Raw genomic sequence first — 19,462 nt, forward strand, 5'->3', positions numbered from 1 at the left:
ATAATAATAATAATTGGGTAACAATACAGAGAATAACAATATTACCCAATTAATTATCACCAGAGTCTTTTTAACCCAGGGTCTCCAGTACCTGGGTGGGCCTATTTTAGCGTTAAGGTGCCCACTATTTGTGTCTTTTAAACAGTAGCTTTAGCCCGAGATCGTCACTAGATGAGGAGTCAGCAAGTTGGACGGTCCACTGTTCTGCTGACGAGGGCGCGGGTACTGCCTTCAGACAAGAGTGATGGATCCAGTTCTTGTGTCCCTCGATCTTTGCTGCTGTATGGGAGATCAACAGGGTCCTTTCCACTTTTCCTGGAGAGGCTCGTCTTTCCAGGTACGAACAAGCACGGAGTCACCGGGCTGTAAGGAGTGGACGGGAGAGTCCAAGGGGAGAGGCTGGGAATCCTTGGTATACCTGTGAAGAGACAAGAGAACAGCAGACAGGGAACACATATACTGTGACAAACCGTTACCCAGCTCCCATTCCCCTGACAGAACCGGGGTGCCATTCATAGGCCATGCCCTTCCAAACATAATTTCAAAGGGACTAAACCCTAATCTACCCTTAGGGAGAAGGCGGATACAGAGTAGGATGAGGGGCAAAGCATCAGGCCATCGCAGTGAGGCTTCTTGGGACACTTTTGAGAGATGCCGTTTAAGGGTCTGATTGGTATGCTCCACTACACCACTGGCTTGCGGTCTCCAGGGCGTATGGAGTTTCCAGGGGATCTGTAAGGCATATGAGACGCTTTGAATGATTTTTGACGTGAAATGTGTCCCGTTGTCAGATTCCATCCACAGGGGGAGTCCAAAGAGAGGAATGATCTCCTTAACAAACTTGAGGGCCTCTGTTTTGGCAGTGCAATTACGGCATGGGAAGGCTTCTGGCCATCCACTATGACAAGGAGACAACCCTTGGGTCCGGGGAAACTCGGGAAACTCAGTAAAGTCTATTTGCCACACTTGTCCGGGGCCCGGAGTGGGTTCTAGGGCAGCTGGTGGCACAGGATGTCCCGGTCGGGGGTTATTCTTTTGGCAGACTAAGCAGGCCGCTTGTACCTGGGCAGCCAGGGGTAGGAGTCCAGAAGTGATAAAGTATTTTCCCATTAGCTGGATAAGTGCTTCCCTGCCAGCATGAGTGGTTTGACGCAGTTTCTGCAGCACTGGCCGGATCAGGCCCTTTGGTAAGAGGACCTTCCCTTCCGGGGAATGGAGCCATCCCTCCTTTTCCCGGAGACTGAGTTTGTCAGTTAGCTGTCTCTCCTCCCCAGAGTACTGAGGGGTTGGAAGCTCCCCTACTGATGGGATAAGGACATGCATATGGGCGTCCTCAGTCTGAGGGGATGGCAGGGTGGCAGCATGCTTAGCCTCTCTATCTGCCCGGGCGTTACCTCTGGCCACATCTTGATCTTCCCTTTGATGGGCTTTACAGTGTACCACCGCCACTTCCGCGGGAAGTTGTATGGCTTCTGGGAGCTGGAGGATTTGGGGCCCATACTTGACTGGGGAGCCTTGGGCTGTCAGCATTCCCCTTTGCTTCCATAGGCCAGCATGAGCATGCAGCACACCAAAAGCATACTTTGAATCAGTAAAAATGTTGACCCGCTTTCCTTTTGACAGTTCAAGTGCACGGGTCAGGGCTATTAGTTCGGCAAGCTGGGCAGAGGTCCCAGCAGGCAAACCTTCAGCTTCCACAGTGTCATGGAGGGTCACAACAGCATAACCCGCCCTCCTTTGCCCATCTATTACAGTACTGTTACCATCAGTGTACCACTCATAATCTGCATTTGGGAGGGGTATATCCTTTAAATCCGGACAGCTGGAGTACTGGACATCTATGATCTCTAAACAGTCATGTTTTTGTTCCTCTGTTTCTGGCAAGAGAGTGGCTGGGTTAAGGGAGGGGCAAGGCTGTAAGGTGACTTCAGAGTTCTCTAACAGCTTAGCCTGGTACCGAGCAATCCGAGCCTGGGTGAGCCAAAGCCCTCCCTTTGCATCCATAAGGCTCGGACCATATGGGGAGTATAGATTTGCATAACCCCTCCCAATGTTAGCTTCTCGGCTTCCTCAAGCACTAGGGCAGTAGCTGCGAGTGCCCATAAACATGCCGGCCAACCCTTCGCAACCTGATCCAGTTGCTTAGAAAAATAAGCCACGGGACATCTCCATGCTCCTAACAGCTGTGTAAGCACTCCTAGGGCCACCCCCTTTCGTTCATGTACATACAACTGAAATGGCTGAGAGAGATCCGGCAGGCCCAGAGCCAGGGCTTCCATCAATTTTCTTTCTTTCTTCTCCACAAGGCAGAAGCACAAAGGTATATCTTAGCTGTGTCTACACTGGGACTTCGTTGGCAAAACATTTTTTTAACACCCCCTGAATGACAAAAACCACCACCCCGAACGACAAAAGTTTTACCAACGAAAAGTGCCTGTGTGAACCTACCGACAAAGCTACTGCTGCTCGTTGTGGGTGGAATTTTTTTGTCGGCAGGAGAGCTCTCTCCTGACGACAAACAGCAGCTACATTGCGCGGCTTTTAGCAGCACGGCTATAGCGGCACAGCCGTGTTGCTAAAAGCTGCATAGTGTAGTCGTAGCATTCTATTGGATTCCACCCGGAGGGAAGAGAAGGCATGAAAGATAAAAAATGGCCTATTGCAAAACAATTGCAAAAGTTGTTGCCATCATGGAGACAATTTACAATTGAGTCAAACATCTTGTTCTGGACAGGCAGCAGTAGGAAAAGTGGGTTGCCTCATGTGCCACTATGCACAGGAGATTCTAAGCCTAAATAAGTCACAGATGGGCAGTATTTGGACCACTAGCCTTATTTACTGTGTCTTGGGTTTGGTTGTTTTTTGTGTGAAAATTCTTGCGTGAAAGGCTAATTATTTTAATCTCTACATTCTCAAACAAAAGGTAGTAAAATAGATGATGTTTCTGAGTAAATGCTAATGTCATTCTGATATTCAAGGATTTAATATTTGCAGTATTTATCATATTTTAGCCTGGCTCCCAGTTTCGTTCCTGCTAAACATTCTTCAAATTTGGCATCCATTTCTTGGCTTTGAGCTTCAGTGAACAGATTCTTCCAATCTCCAACAGTACCTGCAAAAGAACAATGAAATAAACTCATAAATATTCCTGGAAGTATAAGATCACCTGTCAGGTAGCGGTAGATAACAATGAAATGCTGACACAAACAGTTGGAATGACTGAACTTATTGCCACATTTCAAATCAATATGAGGCTTCAATGTGGATGGTGTTCTTAAAATTTTAGGTTAAAGAAAACCCTTTGCACTAAATTTTACAGGTATATATGCATGCACCTTTTACAACCAAGGTATTTTCCACAGAGCTCATATTTTGAAAGAACAGCATTCAGTGCCTGAGTGATCATCTAGCTAGGGATGTCCATTTTCAGGAGAAGAAAATTCTTTATCAGCTATGAATTAAATGCATTAGTTCTGCATTTGGGACCTCCTGAAATGGTCACAACAGTCATGCATCTTATCAAGCCTTTTAAATGTTAATTAGCTCCCCTGACCAATTTGGATACCTGTTCTAAACTCTAGGCCTATCGTCGCTCTGTATAAATGTACCTTTTCTGAAAAGGATGGGACCAAATTTTCCATGTGTTTCTTGGGATTTATTGCTCATTGATTCAAAGGTGGCATTCTCTGCAATAGACTGAATCTTCTCCTCAGGCAGAGAGAACCCCAAAAATTCAGCTATTTGTTTTACTCCTTGAGGTAAGTTCTGAAAAACAAAAATGCGATAGAGTTATGTATAAGTTAAAGCAAACATGCCAGACATTTTCCCTCTATCTTGTCAAATGAATGTAGTTGATAATATTCTCATCCTTACAAAGGGCAGAACATTAGAGAAATATATTCAGTTCAGCAGCAGGAGGTTGCAGGAATGGTGGTTACTTTTGATAAGATTTTGGAATGTGCCTCCCTTCCCAAATGGCAATGTGTTAAGTGAATGCTCTCAATCTTCTGCATGGATCTCTTTATTTTAGTATTAATTACTACTGATAACATTTATCTAGCCACATCAATTAGTATTGTTCTATATAAGCATTGGCATTACCTAACCCAGAGAATTTACAGTTTAAGATCCTCAAACTGCTAACATGGACATGCTGAACTTTAAACACATGAACAGTCTCACTGAAGTCAATGGGACCACTCTCATGCACGTGCTTAATGTTGCAGGATCAAGGCTGTCGTGCTTGAGGAGGGAGCTGGGCTAAAGATAGAAGGCCTAGTAGCCAGTGGGAAAACAGGCTGCAACATCATATACCTGTTCTCTGCACAATAAAGTTTTGCCTGGGACAAAATGAAAACTGGATGGGACAAGATGCTTGAGAATATACTGAAGGGAGCAATTCTGTATCAGAACTGAGTACAAGACCTAATAAGTCTTTTCCATTTTTAACTTTCTACACATATTTACCTCTTTCATTTCTTCATAGGTGATGATCATGATATTCTCTTTATCCATGTGTTTGTTCCAGGCAAGAGCATAGTCAAAATATGAGCTCCAGCAGACTAAAATGAAGTTAAGGCAGACAGGTCAAAAACAGAAGATAATTTAAAGTATATTTAAATTGCCCCAAGATGAAATGTACAGGCTAACTTCAACATAGAGTCCTGGAGAGCTTAGATCGTCTAATCCTTCAGTACTCTGTTCTTAGTTCTTTTTTTTTCCTTTTTCTTTTTCTTTGGGGGGAGGAGGGGACAGATGTTATTTTGGAAGTCATTCACTCCAGACTTGACTTTTCACTTTCTTCTTCCAACTATTTTTACATAATCAAGCTATACCGTTTCTACATGACAAGTTTCAAAAAAAATCTGTTTACAACAAATTAATTCTTGAATACATTTTGTAGTAATCAGTAAGTAGCTGAGAACAAAGGGGGAGAAACTCACTCATAAATCTAGTTGTTAAGATGTGAAATCGCAAGAAGGATAATGCCTGCCAGAAAGAAAAGGAAAGCTGGAGTTTACCCTTTATGTGCTGGGGATGAAGTGGAATCCCTGTATACTGCACCATCCTGACCATTTGAATATCTCCACAGCAATGCTCCGAGTGCTGAGCATTGCTCAGGGTTGAAGAAGAGTGAAGCACCTTTGACTCCTTAGCACCAGCTCCCCTGCCCTCCCCAACCCAGATCATTAGTTTGAATCCATTTGGGATTAGTTTTTACATGATGATCGCAGACTCCCTTTTTGGACTGCAGACCAAAGAAGAGTTGAGAACACTGTACTAGAGTGTTTATAAACGCCACTAAGAAACATAGCAAAGATCTAATAACTGTACCTTCTCCACTCATGAACTTCTGAAAGAACTCATCCCAGGAGCTGACATTTGGAAGCCCAGGATTTTTGTTGTAGAAGTGGTAATAGGATACAGCTGCATCTTTTGGATTTCGAAGTAACACCAGTACCTTTTAAAACAGCAAAGGCACATGAGTCTTTGGTATTTTAAGGTAACCTTTGATCTCAAGGGTCCTGCATTAAAAACGTATCAGCTCTTACAGGAACTGAAATTTGGAAAGTGAGGCCCCAATCCTGCAAATTGATTTGTGTGGAGAGACCTTACACCTGCTTGGAGCCCCTATGACTTCATGGGGGTTCCATGGAGCAATAAGGGCTATCCTATACAGCTCACCTTGCAGGGCTGGGATCTAAGATTTGACCTTTGTGTGAATTACAAACAACAACCAGTAAAAACTGAATTCCACTTTTCTAGTGAAAGATGTCAGATTGTGGGATCTGAAAAAGCCAAGTAGAGAACTAGAGTTGGTCAGGAATTTTCCAGTGAAATGGTTTTCACCAGAAAATGCTGACTGGCCAAAAGTTTTCCCAGAAATTTATTCATTTCTGGTTAAAATGGGAGGGAGAGAGAGGCATACACACACACATCTATCTCAGAATAGCCAAAATCCCAACAGTTACGGCATTAACCTGGAACATCAGAGACCCAGGTTCAAGTCCTTGCTCTCCTCAATCTGTTTTTTCACAAAAAAAATTCCACCGTTCTTGGTTACATCCCAATGCCGAACAAAACCAAATGCTGTAACCTTGAATTTTTTTGTGAAACTGAATTCCTGTTTTCCAGGCAATCCTGTAGAGAACTTTTGCCAGAGGAAAACTGGGAGTTGCTTGGAAAGTGAATAATATCAAATATTAAAATGCTCACTTACCTTTGCGTTACTCCCCAAAACAGCCTTGGGAATATTATCATAATGGAGATGTGTGGTAAAAAGACGTGGCGAAGGTAAACTTTTTATTTTCTAAATGAAAACAAAAAGTATATGTGAAAAAAAAGGAATCACAACATATCTACCTCGAATATGTTGACAATTTATAATATGTGTATGTGACATTGCACCCCATAATGTTTTATGGAAATATGCTTATGAAAGTAAATATGACATAACTAGAATATGTTTTATGCTAAATAGGCCATGTAACATATCTCTGCAAAGATTATGATCTACTGAATATATTCATCCTATTTGTATGCATGTATCGTTTTTGTTCTCGAAGTTATGAATGTTGGCTGTGTACTTGTTTGATTGTAAGTCACCTTAGTAAGACATTTGGTCAGCTTCTTTAGAAAGGAATTTGCAAGTTAAGTGCCCAGTCAAGAAACACTTAACAGACAATGGTTCTTGGAAGACTTCAATCCACATAAGAAGTCTACCTGAGGACGTTGAAGGTAGCATGTGAACAATGGCTGCCACCTGTAAGTTCTGAGTCATGCATGGACATGTGACTTGCCCATGTGACTCCAAAACTCCATTTTGTATCTGGTTTCTATATCGGGGAGGGTGTGTCCACCCACAAGAGAAAGTCTATTTCAACCCCTCCATTTTGTCTTCAGCTGGCTCAAGAGATAGCCCTCCACCCCCAAAGGATACCTGAAAGAAACTGGAGCAAAGGAAGGTAACAATAGCAGGGGTGAGTGAATGCTGGATCCAGACTAGAAAGAGACTAGTCTGTAAAAGAAGCTTACTGGAACATCTCTGAGAGTAAGATTTCATCTGTAATCACTTTCTTCCTGTATTAGGCACAGGCTTGCGTGTTTTATTTTATTTTGTTTGGTCATTTACTTTGTTCTGTCTGTTATTACTTGGAACCACTTAAATCCTACTTTTTGTATTTAATAAAATCACTTTTTACTTATTAATTCCCCCAGAGTATGTATTAATACCTGTGGGGGCACACAGCTGTGCATATCTCTCTATCAGTGTTATAGAGGGCAAACAATTTATGAGTTTACCCTGTATAAGCTTTATATGGGGTAAAACGGATTTATTTGGTGTTTGGACCCCATTGGGATCTGGGCATCTGAGTGTTAGAGACAGGAACACTTCTTAAGCTGTTTTCAGTTACGCCTGCAGCGTTTAGGGGACGTGGTTCAGACCTGGGTCTGGGTTTGCAGCAGGCTAGCATGTCTGGCTCAAACCAGGCAGGACACGCAAGTCCTAAGCTGCCATGGGAACCAGGCTCTTGGGTAGTGTCAGCACATCAGTTGGCAGTCCCAAAGGGATTTCTGTGATCCAGTCTGTCACAGTGTAAATTTGATCTAAACATCTATTTTGCATGGAAAGAATTTTTATTGGTAATTGTTAAATTGTAGTCTCTCTTCTTGGTTCTTCTCATCCTTCATAATGTCATCTAGATGGCATTGTTATTAAAGCCTAGTTTCTGCAGAATTCTATCATTTTTAGCAGATTTCAAAATAGTCACAAGGCAGGTGGCATACGTAGGCCAGATAGTTAAAAAAAGAAAGCTGTTTGCATTGTTCTTGCTCTTAATTCATTATAATTATAAAGGCGAGCTTTTGTGCCATTTTATGTGGCAATATTTAGGCCCAAAGCAACAGAAAAAGAACATGCACCGGTGGCTGCCGCTGCAGAAAACACACACGTAAACACAGAGGGACTCCACACCCTCCTGTGCACTGTAGAGCAGAGTTCCAGGGTAGATCATGGAAGAGATAAGCATGAGCAGTGAATTTTCTCATGTACTAAACTGGAGAACAACAGGCTATATTGGCTACTCCCTTGTATCTTGTAATAGCCACTGCTTTTCCTGCTGTACACCAGTTCCTCCTGTTTAGGGATTTTCCCTTAGGCCTTGTCTACACTGGCAAGTTTCTGCGGAGTAAAGCAGCTTTCTGCGCTGTAACTCCCGAGGTGCACGCACGGCCACGCCACTGGGTGTGCAGAAACTGTGCAGTTGCAGCGCTGCAAAAAAACCACCCTGACAAGAGGTGTAGAGCTTTCTGCACCCGGGCTACAGCGCCACGGCGCCAGTGTAGACCTCCTGGTCGATTACGTGCTGCGACTGGCCTCCGGGAGGTGTCCCACGATGCCTGTCCTCACCTCTCTGGTCTTCGGTTTGAACTTGACTGCCCTGCCCTCAGGTGACCAAGCGTCATCCCCACCTCGTAAATTCCTTGGGAATTCTGAAAGTCCCCTTCCTGTTTGCTCGGTGACGCCTGCAGTGGTCTCAGCGCATCTCTCCAGGTGACCATGCAGCTCCACGCACCAGGTGATCTCTTGCTTGGAGCAATGTCGAGCTGCTGGACCTCATCGGCATTTGGGGAGAGGAGGCTGTCCAGTCCCAGCTGCGCTCCAGCTGTAGGAATTATGATACCTACGGACAGATTTCACGATGCATGACAGAAAGGGGCCATGACCAGGACACACTACAATGCAGGGTCAAAGTGCAGGAACTGTGGAACGCAGGGTCAAAGTGCAGGAGCTGTGGAGGGGGAGGGAGACCCAGAGGCAGAGGACAACTCGGAGGTCAGAGATGCATGCAGCCTGGAGCTCTTCTCTACCCCACGGGAGGTTAGCCAGTCACAGCTGTCGGATCTTGGCAAAGTGCAAACAGGAGAGGAGGCCCCTGATAAGTGGATTTGATTTTGGGAATCGCTGAAGTGAGTTGTTGGGGGCAGAAGGGTTGCAGAAAGCAGGTTTGCATCTGTATGATGTGCATACCACCAAATGCCTAGTCTGAGCGGCGGAACAGGGTGTTGATTGACTCCCTCACTTCACCGGAATCTGCCTCAGAGATCTCATGGAGATACTGGGCAATCCGCTGCCACAGGTTCTTTGGCAGAGCTGCTTGATTTCTTGCCCCATTAAGGGTAACTTTCCCGCGCCACTCTGCCATCACTAGGATGGGGGGACGGATCATTGCCACACACAGGCGAGCCACATAAGGACCAGGGCGGAAGCCGCAGTCTTGGAGAAGACCCTCCCTTGATTCCCTTCTAACCCTCAGCAGCGAGATATCTTCCATAACGAACACAGCCTGTGGAAAATGTGGGGATAGTAATGATTATAAGGCCCCCCCATACAGTGCTGGTTCTCCCCAAGAGCCACATGTCCAGTGTACAGTACAGTTCTGGAACACTGATTTCCCCTGCCCCTACAGTTACTCACCATTTTGGGGGTTGTGGCTCATGTGTGCTTGCCTGGGGTCAGCCAGTTAGTGACAGGTATGTGAACTGTGGCTGGGTTTTAAATCAGTGGTCTGTGTGTTGCTTCTGTAAAATGTTGCATTTTGGCTTCACAGATATGACCTTGGGAGCCCAGCCTCCCTGTTTGTTATCACCGGCTAAAAGGCTGCACAGAATTAGAAAGCAGCCCTGAAGAACTACAGAGGACTTTCTGCATGAGGTCATGATGCATTCTGCAGCCGAAACACAAGAATTGAAGGAGTGGAGGGACAGTGAGAAGAGGGACTGAAAGGAGAACGTGGAGCTCCAGAACGAAGCTACGGAGTGGCTATTAAACGTTATGGAGCGCCAAGCGGACACACTCTAGGCATTACTAGCACTGCAAACTGAGCAGCTCCTCGCTCACCCTCCCCTGCAGCCACTGTCACAAAACTCTTTCCCATGCACGCCCTCCCCCAGACACCGCCAACACACTCTTATCAACCTCCTGGCTCTAGTCTGTACCCGCTGCATTCCACTCCTGCCCCGCCACAGTCCAGCCCTCCGGACTCCCAGTACCCACTGCACTCAACACTCGTCCCTCTTGAGTTTAGCCCTACTGAAGTACAGTACCCGCTGCACTGTACTCCAAAGGAGAAGGTTGGATATGATACCTGGACATACCCAAATCTTTAACAATCCTGGGACCCTCCCTTCCCCCAGCCCTCACAGTGCTGATGTGTTTTTTTGTTTGTCTCTCTCCTCCGGTTGTTTTTTAATAAGATAATTGTTTTGGTGTGAAAGCAATCTTTATTCCATTAATTGAAAGCAAAGAGAGCCCCACAAAGGAACAGGCAGTTTCCTTACACTTTCATAGTGCATCGTCTGCACCAATCACAATCACCTCCTGGCATTACAAGAACTGCACTCCTGAGCATAGCAACAAATCTTAGTGGCTTTCAGCTTCAAATTGCTCCCTCAAGGCATCCCTGATCCTATGGACCCATGCTGCGCCCCTCTAATAGCCCTGGTCTCTGACTGTTCAAATTCAGCCTCCAGGCACTGAGCCTTAGTGGTCCAGCCCTGTGTCAAGCTTTCACCCTTCCCTTCACAAATACTATAGCGTGTACAGCACGCAGCTATAAGCATAGGAATATTGTCATCGGCCAGGTACAGCCTCCCATAGAGGCAGCGCCAGCGGGCCTTTAAATGGCCAAAAGCATACTTAACAGTCATTCTGCACTTGCTCAGCCTGTTGTTGAACCGCTCCTTGCTGCTGTCCAGGTGTCCCATGTATGGCTTCATAGGCCACAGCATTAAGGGGTAGGCGGGGTCTCCCAGGATCACAGTGGGCATTTTGACTTCCCCTACGGTGATCTTCTGGTCTGGGGATAAAGTCCCTGCTTGCAGCTTCCTGAATAGGCCAGTGTTCCGAAAGGTGTATATGTCATGCGTTAACGTCCGTGAAACACCCACGGTGATCCACAAGCACCTGAAGAACCATAGAGAAATACCCCTTCCGATAAATGTACTCAGTGGCTAGTTGGTCTTGTGCCAGAATTGGAATATGCGTGCCATCTGTCGCCCCTCCGCAGTTAGGGAAGTCCATTTGTGCAAAGCCATCCACAATGTTATGCATGTTGCCCAGAGTCACAGTCTTGTGGAGCAGGATGTGGTTAATGGCCCTGCACACTTCTGTCAACCTGAGTCCAACTGTTGACTTTCCCACTCCGAACTGGTTAGTGACCAATTGGTAGCAGTCTGGAATAGCCCACTTACACAGTGCACTCGCCACGCGCTTCTCCAACAGCAGGGCAGCGCTCATTCTTGTATCCTTGCACCACAGGGCTGGTATGAGTTCATCACACAGTCCCAAGAATGTGGCTTTCCTCAACCGAAAGTTCTGCAGCCACTGCTCATCATCTGAAACGTGCAGGATGATCCCACCACTCAGTGCTTGTTTCCCGAGCCCAAAAGCAGCATTCCACTGTGGTCAGCACCTCCGTGAATGCCACAAGCAATCTCGTGTCATAGTTACTACGCGTGGTGAGATCAATGTCAGATTCCTCTTGCCTTTGTAGTTTAAGGAATAACTCCACTGCCGCTCATGACGTGTTGGTCAGAGCGAGCAGCATATTGGTCAACAGTGCGGGATCCATTCCTGCAGACCGAAGAGGCAGGGCACGCAGTACACAAACCTTTGAAAGATGGCGCCAAATGCAGACGGAAGCACAGGGATTGCTGGGATGCGAAGCAATGCATTACAGGGCATTGGGAGAGGACCCAGGATGCCCCGCGACCCCCTCCGCCTTCCCACAACTCTTAGTAGCAGAAGAGATGCTCTGTGGGATAGCTGCCCAGAGTGCACCGCTCCGAATACCACTGCAAGTGCCACAAGTGTGAACACACTGTTACGCAAGCAGCTGACGGTGTGAACACACAACAGCAGTTTCTCGTCAATGCTCTCTAAGCGGCGCTGAAACTGCCGGCACAGTAACTCTGCCAGCATAGACGTACCCTTAGTCCTGCAACACTGTCTCAGATTTTACCCAGGTTTTGCTCCATTGCTGTCAGCCCATATGATCTCTTAACTGAGGTTCTTAAATAGTTTCAAACGGTAATTAATTAAGTCTCACAGCACCTCTGTGACAAAAATAAATAATATCTCTGTTTTACAAATGAGGCAACTGATAGAGGAGAGATGAAATGTCTCGCCTGAAGCCAGACACAGGTCTCCTAACTCTGTCTCCCAATCTTGTGCATTACTTATAAAACCACATAAAGAAAAGTAACAGTCCATCAGGTGTTACTACTCATGGTTTGCAATTATAACATATAGACACACACACAGCCATATACACTGTTAGAGTCACACATTCCCCTGACCTTGCAAAGACGTAGGGCTTGGCTACACTTGCAAGTTAGAGTGCATTATATCGGCCCCAGGCATCCTAACTTCTGAGGTGTCCACAGGGCCATCCCTAGCCATTTTGGTGCCCTACACAGGCCCCCCTCACCCCTCACCCCACTTCCTGCCACCCGGTGAGTACAGGGCAGTCAGGCCCGACCCCACACTTATGGGGTGGCGGGAAGTGGAGTGACCCGGCCCCAGCCCACTCTGCTCTGCTCCCTGGGCTCCCAGCCTTGGGGCCCGGGGGGGAACAGCCCCGCAGCACGCACCGGCAGTGTGGCTGGGAGCCAGCGGAGCGGAGCAGGCTGTGGCCGGGTCGCTCTACTTATTGCCGCTGGTAAGTGCGGGCCCAACTCCTTGCAGTCCTCAGGGGAGTGGGGAGGGGGCTGGGGTGGAGCAGGGGCAGGGGCTTTGGGGAAGGGGTGGAGTGGGGGCGGGGCTGGGGCAGAGCAGGAGTGGGAAGAAGCCAGGCGGAGCAGAGGAGGAGGCCATGGGGAAGAGGCGGAGCAGGGCCTGGAGCAGCACGCAGCTGCTTAGGTCACCAGGAAATTTAGTGCCCCAAATCTGCTGGTGCCCTAAGCAGCTGCGTACGTTGCTTATGGGTAGGGACGGCCCTGGGTGTCCACACTGGCAAGGCACTTAGAGCGCCTGGACTCTGCAGCTGGAGCGCTCCTGGCAATCCACCTCCACGAGAAGCATAAAGCTTGCTGAGAGACGTGTTGCATTACTGCACGGGGATTGGCCTCCGGAAACATCTCATAATCCCCTGAAGTCAAGTGGCCACTCTTCTCATTGTTTTGAACTCTGGAAGGTTGGTTTTTTATGAGAGTATCCAGTTTTGAGAGCTCATTCTTAATCTTTCCCTGTTTGCTGTAGAGGATGTTGATCAGGTGGTTCCGCAGTTTCTTTGAGAGGGTGTGGCACAAGCTGTCAGCATAGTCTGTGTGGTATGTAGCTTGTAATGGCTGCAGGCAAGCGGATATCCCCTTTCAAAGCTCCATTTCTGACAGCCGGCATGTTTATCTTCTCCGGGACACAAAGCAAACCATTACTGTGGAATGCCACTGCTGCCCAGGCACGTGTGTGTGAGAAAGAGGTGGGGGTTGGGGGGGTCTGCTGCCATCTGAACTTACAGGACAGCATGCTGACACACACTGCCCCCCAAAACACACTGTCTCTCCCCCGACATACACACAACACAAGTGTCACACTCCACTCCACCCCCTCCTCCATTTGAAAAGCACGCTGCAGCCACTGACACATTGGGATAGCTACCACAATGCACTGCTCTCGGTGGCGTTGCAAGAGCTACTAATGTGGCCACACCACTGGGCTTGCAGCTGATTGTGTAAACACACGGCAGCGTTTTCCCTGCTGCGGTCTCCAAAGGCCGGTTTAACTCCCAGCACTCTGCATCTGCAAGTGTAGCCAAGCCCTTAGGCATAGGCTCGACTTCACTTTGGAAAAGTCACACCTTAAACTAGGATGGATAGAAATCAGAAATAATCAGCTAATGACTTCATTAACCTTTTCTTCTCAAAAGATTTTTAAAATATTGCACTCAAAATTGACACTAAGGATTGGAAATTCTAATACAGCAGTAGGAGGTCCAGATTAGAGTTAAAATTAATTTCTGTTCTTTTAGTACACAAAAGTCAATTTCATTTCAAATCACACTTGTTTGCCCGTGTTTTAATCTTTTATAACATGTTCCCACATACAAAAAGTAATTGAGAGAATTAACTTCAAATTACTTGATATGGAAGTGTATACCCACTCTGTAAAGTGTTTTGTACTTATATGAGATACTGTAAAATACAGACATTTAAAAAAATACTAGATGCTAAAAATAAACTTCCTGAATTAGTCCATGCTGACCTGAAATTTTTCTGGAACTCCAAATTCAAGAATTTGTAAATGCTTTATTCGTGGTACCTCCTTCCTTAGAACTGCGGATGTCAAGTCATTTAAAATGTGTTCAATCCAATTAGTTCCTGAAACATAAAATAACTGTTAGAAGGAGCCAAGCAGGAATTTCAGAACTGTAGCCTGTTAAATATCTAGCATAACTTTCTAAAGAGTCAGTATACTAGTCCTCCATATAACTTGTAGGTGTTCCATTATATAGCTTGTAACAGTTGTAGGTACACAATTTTCAGACAGAAGTGTGATTTTTACATTGAGTGTGTCTCTTTAATGCAACATTGGGGGCGAGAATGAAATCCTGTGCTTTGGCAATTACAAGTTAAGTTATATATCCCCCGCACAACTGTACTTTATTTACATTGCCTATGTGTATATAATGGCAACCCTTGTAAGCACTTTAAGGCTGCTGCTTCTGCTATGTACAGCTTGTGAACACAGTGTAAGGATATGCCTACACTGCAATAAAAAACCCATGGCACCAATAGCCTGGGTCAACTGAATCTCACAGCCTGGGTCAACTGAGTCAGGCTCGTGGTACTAAAAATAGCAGTGTAGACATCTGGGTTCAGGGGAGCCTGGGCTTTGAAATCCCACAGTGGGGGAAGAAGGTGTCAGAGCCCAGGCTCCAGCCCAAGCACAAATGTCTACACTGCTATTTTTAGCTCCGTGTCCCAAGTCCTGTAAGCCTGAATCAATTGACCTGGGCTCTGAGACTTGGTGCAGTGGGTCTTTTCTTGCCGTGCAGTGACTCAGATCTTGTTGCTACACAGAATCTCCTTCATGTAGGAGGAGGAGATCTTTGCTGCAAGACTGAAGAACAGAGAAGTGAAGATAAGGTTTCCCTGCAACATCCTCAAACTGCCACCTGCTCTTTCTCTATTCCCCAGTCAGCTCAGTTACTACACATATGCTTCCTTTTGGGTTGGCAGGGAAGAGTAGAGCACGGGCTGTGCTCAGGAGTAACTATCTGTGGCAAAAAAAGAGTATTACTGGGAGAGGAATGCCTTTGTCCAACAATCACACGATCCCTGCAAGGGTACTATCATGAGTCTGGGAGAGCCGAGTTCAAGTTCCTTCTTCTCATCAGGAAGAGGAGGAATTCATCTGGGAATCTTCCATATCCCAGGTGAGTATCCTAAACACTAGGCTAAAGGTTCATAGATTCCAAGGCCAGAAGGGATCATTGTGATCATCTAGTCTGATCTCCTGTATAACACAGGCCATAAACATCCCCCAAAGAATTCCTAGAACATATCTTTTAGAAAAACATAATCCGTCCCCTTCCCCCCCAAGTCATTTTGTGCAATTAGGCTGCCTCTGAGGACACCTAATGGATCAGGCCCTACAGATGAGATAGCTGGGACAGTGCCTATCTGCCTCTGGCTTGAGGATCATGATGGGCTTAGGTGTGAGGTAGGCATCTGGGTGCCTCCCAGAGGCATCAGTGTATTTGCCCAGAGGAAGAAACATAGGTGTCTGGGAGACTTTTACAGCAAAAATGGAGGTGGTGAGTAAATTTAGTTTGTCTATAGCATAGGCAGCAGCTGAACTGGGGATTTGTAAATTGGAATGGTGCCTAAAGCTAGGACTTTGGTACCTAAGTCTGGAGTTTGTGCATCTACATTCCTTTGTGGATCTGGGCCAAACAGACACCAGCCTAAATATTACCAAGTGTTCTGAAAAAATCATCAGTCTTGGGCTAAGAACAGCTTCGATAAGGGTATTGAATGGCATGTTGTCATAACCATACAGCTACGGGTAGCCTAGAATTCCTCCTTACCTGGAAGGGATTAAGAAGCTCAGATAGCCTGGTTGGCACCTGACCAAGAGGACCAATGCGGAAAGGAGATACTTTCAAATCTTGGGAGGGGGGAAGGTTTTCTTTGTGCTCTTTGTTTTGTGTGGTTGTTCTCTCTTGGGACTGAGAGGGGCTAGACAGAAATCCATCTTCTCCAACCCATCCCAATCCAAGCCTCCAATATTGCAACCGGTAGAGGTAAACCAAGCAAGGCGGATTAGTTTATCTTTTGTTTTTCTTGTGAATTTTCCCTGTGCTAAGAGGGAGGTTTATTCCTGTTTTCTGTAACTTTAAGGTTTTGCCCAGATCATCTGTGTTTTGAATCTGAATACCCTGTAAAGTATTTTCCAAACTGATTTTACAGAGATGATTTTTACCTTTCTTTTTCTTTTTTTTAATAAAATCCTTCTTTTAAGAACCTGACAGATTTTTCCATTGTTCCAAGACCCAGGGGCTTGGGTCTTTGATCATTTTGTAACCAATTGGTTAGGATATTATTCTCAAGCCTCCCAAGGAAAGGGGGTGTAAGCGCTTGGGGGGATTGCTGGGAGAAGAGGAACTCCAAGTGGTCCTTTTCCCTGGTTCTTTGTTAAATCACTTGGTGGTCGCAGCGTTACTGAAACCCAAGGTACAGTGGAGAATTTGTGCCTGGGGAGTTTTTAACCTAAGCTAGTAGAAATAAGTTTAGGGGGTCTTTCATGCGAGTCCCCACGTCTGTACCCTATAGTTCAGAGTGGGGAGGGAACCCTGACACATGTATCCCCCCAAAAGTGGTGCTATTGCATCCTTAACCTACTGGTGTGTGAGGGGAAGATTCTGCCAAGCAGGACAGCAAGTTGGAACATGAGGGTTAAATCCCATTATGGATTTTGTTATCCCAGCTGGGAGTGTCTCCCACAGCAAGGGCAATCAGGAACCTAGTTAAGCTCAGACTCATAAAAAAGGAAAGGGCTGATTTATTTTCACAAGAAGCGGAGACAGGGTGTTACTAATGAAAACCAGGACAGTGAGCTCTGGAGGTATGAGAGATGCCTTTCCTGTTTCTTTACAGTTGACTGTTAAGCTACATTAAGAGAATGTAGCCATGGATTTTCCTGATTTGTGTTATTCTGGCTGAATAAGAACCCTACATACAGAGGTGCAAGTAAGCCGGTACGCCCCGGTACGGCGTACCGACAAGAGCCCGTGCGCTGTACCAGGGTGGACCAGCTTCCCCAGGCGGCAATTTCAAGGGCCTGGGGCTCCCAGCAGCGGCTGGAGCCCTGGGCCCTTTACATTTCCACCAGAGCCTGGCTGCTGGAGCCCTGGGGTAGCGGCGGTGGGGCTCCAGTGGCTATTTAAAGGGCCCACGCTCGGAAGGGGCCCTGGCTGCTCTTCTCTGCTCCCCGCTCTCTCCTATGGGGGCAGAAGCTTGGTGCTGCCTTCTCCCGGGGCTCTGTCCTGCTGCTGCAGGGCAGGCTTCGCTGGCAGCCCAGCTCCCCCCTCCCCCGCCTCTTCCCCCAGTGTGCTGCGTTCCCCCTCCCCCACTCACTCTCTCTCCCTGCTGCTGATAAGCTGTTTGCTGGCATGAGGAAGCAGAGAAGAGGTGGGGACGGGGCCTTGGGGAAGGGCATGGAAGGGGGCATACCCCCTCCAGCCCCCTGCCGTGAGCCGCTCAGGGCAGGGAGCTGGGAGCAACCCCAGCCCACACCCCCAGCCCTCTTCCCTGTCTCCTGCACCTCCCTCACACCCTCATGACCCCAGCCCTCTGCCCTGACTCCTGCACCCTCCCACACCCCATGCCCTGACTCCTGCACACCCCCACATCCCCACCCTGAGCTCCAAACGGGAGCTCCTGCACCCTCCCCCACCTGTGTCTGAACTGTCTTGTCTGTGTCTGTTCTAAACTAGTGATGGGGTCCGTGCCTCTTTATACCGGTGTACAGCTCTAAGCCTGCCATTAGTGTGTTATTAACAAAGTTTCGGGGCAGTTCAGATTCTGTTCTGGCTCTGAATTCTGTGGACTGACCCCCATCTCTTCACCATATATATGAAGGTATAATGCTACATAGGCACAAAAAGGCAGAATTACAGCAACTATAGGAATCAAAAGCTTAAAATTTCCTGACACTTGTATATTTAAGCTCACCATAATCTTGCATGATTCTTTGTATTTAAATTACTACAGCCAGCAGCATGTCTATCGCTGCTAGATTAAACACACATCTGAAATTACGGAGGAGGAAAACACATGGCTCACAAGCACACTGTTTCCCTGTGACAAATGAGGATTTACTACTGCATGTAGCATTTGAATTTCAGTGCTTTTCTGCATTCTTAGAAAATGATCACATATATTTGACATCTAAGCACTTTTCTTTCAATTTTGCACCAAAAAAATCCAGACTTACCGCATTTAGGATAAGCAGCTAGGAACACATCATCTTTTCTAACTTCCATGGTGTCCAATGCTTGGAAGGTCTCAGCGCAACACAACGTACTAGGGTATAGCACCCCCTTGTACGTGATCAGCAGCTCCTCGGTTTTTTTCCCTTCAGCTGCATCAAGAACTGCATCTATTTCCCTAGCAAAGCTGCTCATAGCCATGGTTGGAGTTTGCTTTGCCTTTTGCCAGACTCTGCCCTTAAACCATGTCTCTAGTTTTCTTTGGGAGGAGAGGGAGGAGGAGGCTGATAAGGAACTCTTCCATATGAACTCACTGGCTTCTCTGCTGCCTCACCCTGTTTCTCTTGTCCAATAAGGGAAAGCCAAACTAAAAGAAGTGTTGACTTACAGGCTCCTGGTGTGAACTCTTCGTCATGAACTGTAATGGATTTCAGCCAGTGTTGAGCATTACATTTAACTTGCGCTTTCCTTTGGTATGAATTGTAATGGGAGAAACTTCTAGTGGGATAAGGGTGAGAAACAAATTGTGCTTCTTCAGCCCCTCAGCCTCCATGTGGAATGGAATACTCTTCCACCTAACCCACTGGCTGTTAAGTTTCCACCAAAGGTAAAGACAGATTTCAGAGTAGCAGCCGTGTTAGTCTGTATTCACAAAAAGAACAGGAGGACTTGTGGCACCTTAGAGACTAACAAATTTCTTTGAGCATAAGCTTTTATTTTGAGCATAAGCTGTAGTTCAAGTACTCCTGTTCTTTTTACCGAAGGTAAAGGTATCTGTTAAGCACCCTGGGGAGTTGCTGATGTAGAATCATGCTGCTGTTTGTGTGCGAACTAGAAGTTGTAAAACTGGATGAGTCGCCACAATGACAGGAAAGAGAGAGGACTAAATGGAGATGGGTTAACTGCTTCTCAGGCTTACAGTGGTTTTAAAACAGAGAGACTGGGATCTCTTCAGAGTAAAGATTGTC

The 19,462-nt window shown here is 46.5% G+C and overlaps 1 protein-coding gene across 1 annotated transcript; it reads right to left on the reverse strand.

The window, feature by feature from the left end:
* Positions 1-2,961: 2,961 nt before the first annotated feature.
* LOC311518288 (sulfotransferase 6B1-like) lies at positions 2,962-18,905 on the reverse strand. The gene is made up of 7 exons (XM_084623963.1): positions 18,500-18,905; positions 14,264-14,379; positions 6,221-6,310; positions 5,335-5,461; positions 4,468-4,562; positions 3,609-3,765; positions 2,962-3,112 (listed from the first exon to the last, which is right to left on the reverse strand). The coding sequence occupies exons 1-7, from the start codon at positions 18,693-18,695 to the stop codon at positions 2,982-2,984; spliced, it is 912 nt and encodes a 303-aa protein (XP_084480089.1). The 5' UTR covers positions 18,696-18,905; the 3' UTR covers positions 2,962-2,981.
* Between the last annotated feature and the right edge of the window lie 557 nt (positions 18,906-19,462).

Source organism: Lepidochelys olivacea, assembly GCF_965140295.1.
Source record: "Lepidochelys olivacea isolate rLepOli2 genome assembly, chromosome: 3".
NCBI classification, from domain to species: Eukaryota; Metazoa; Chordata; order Testudines; family Cheloniidae; genus Lepidochelys; species Lepidochelys olivacea.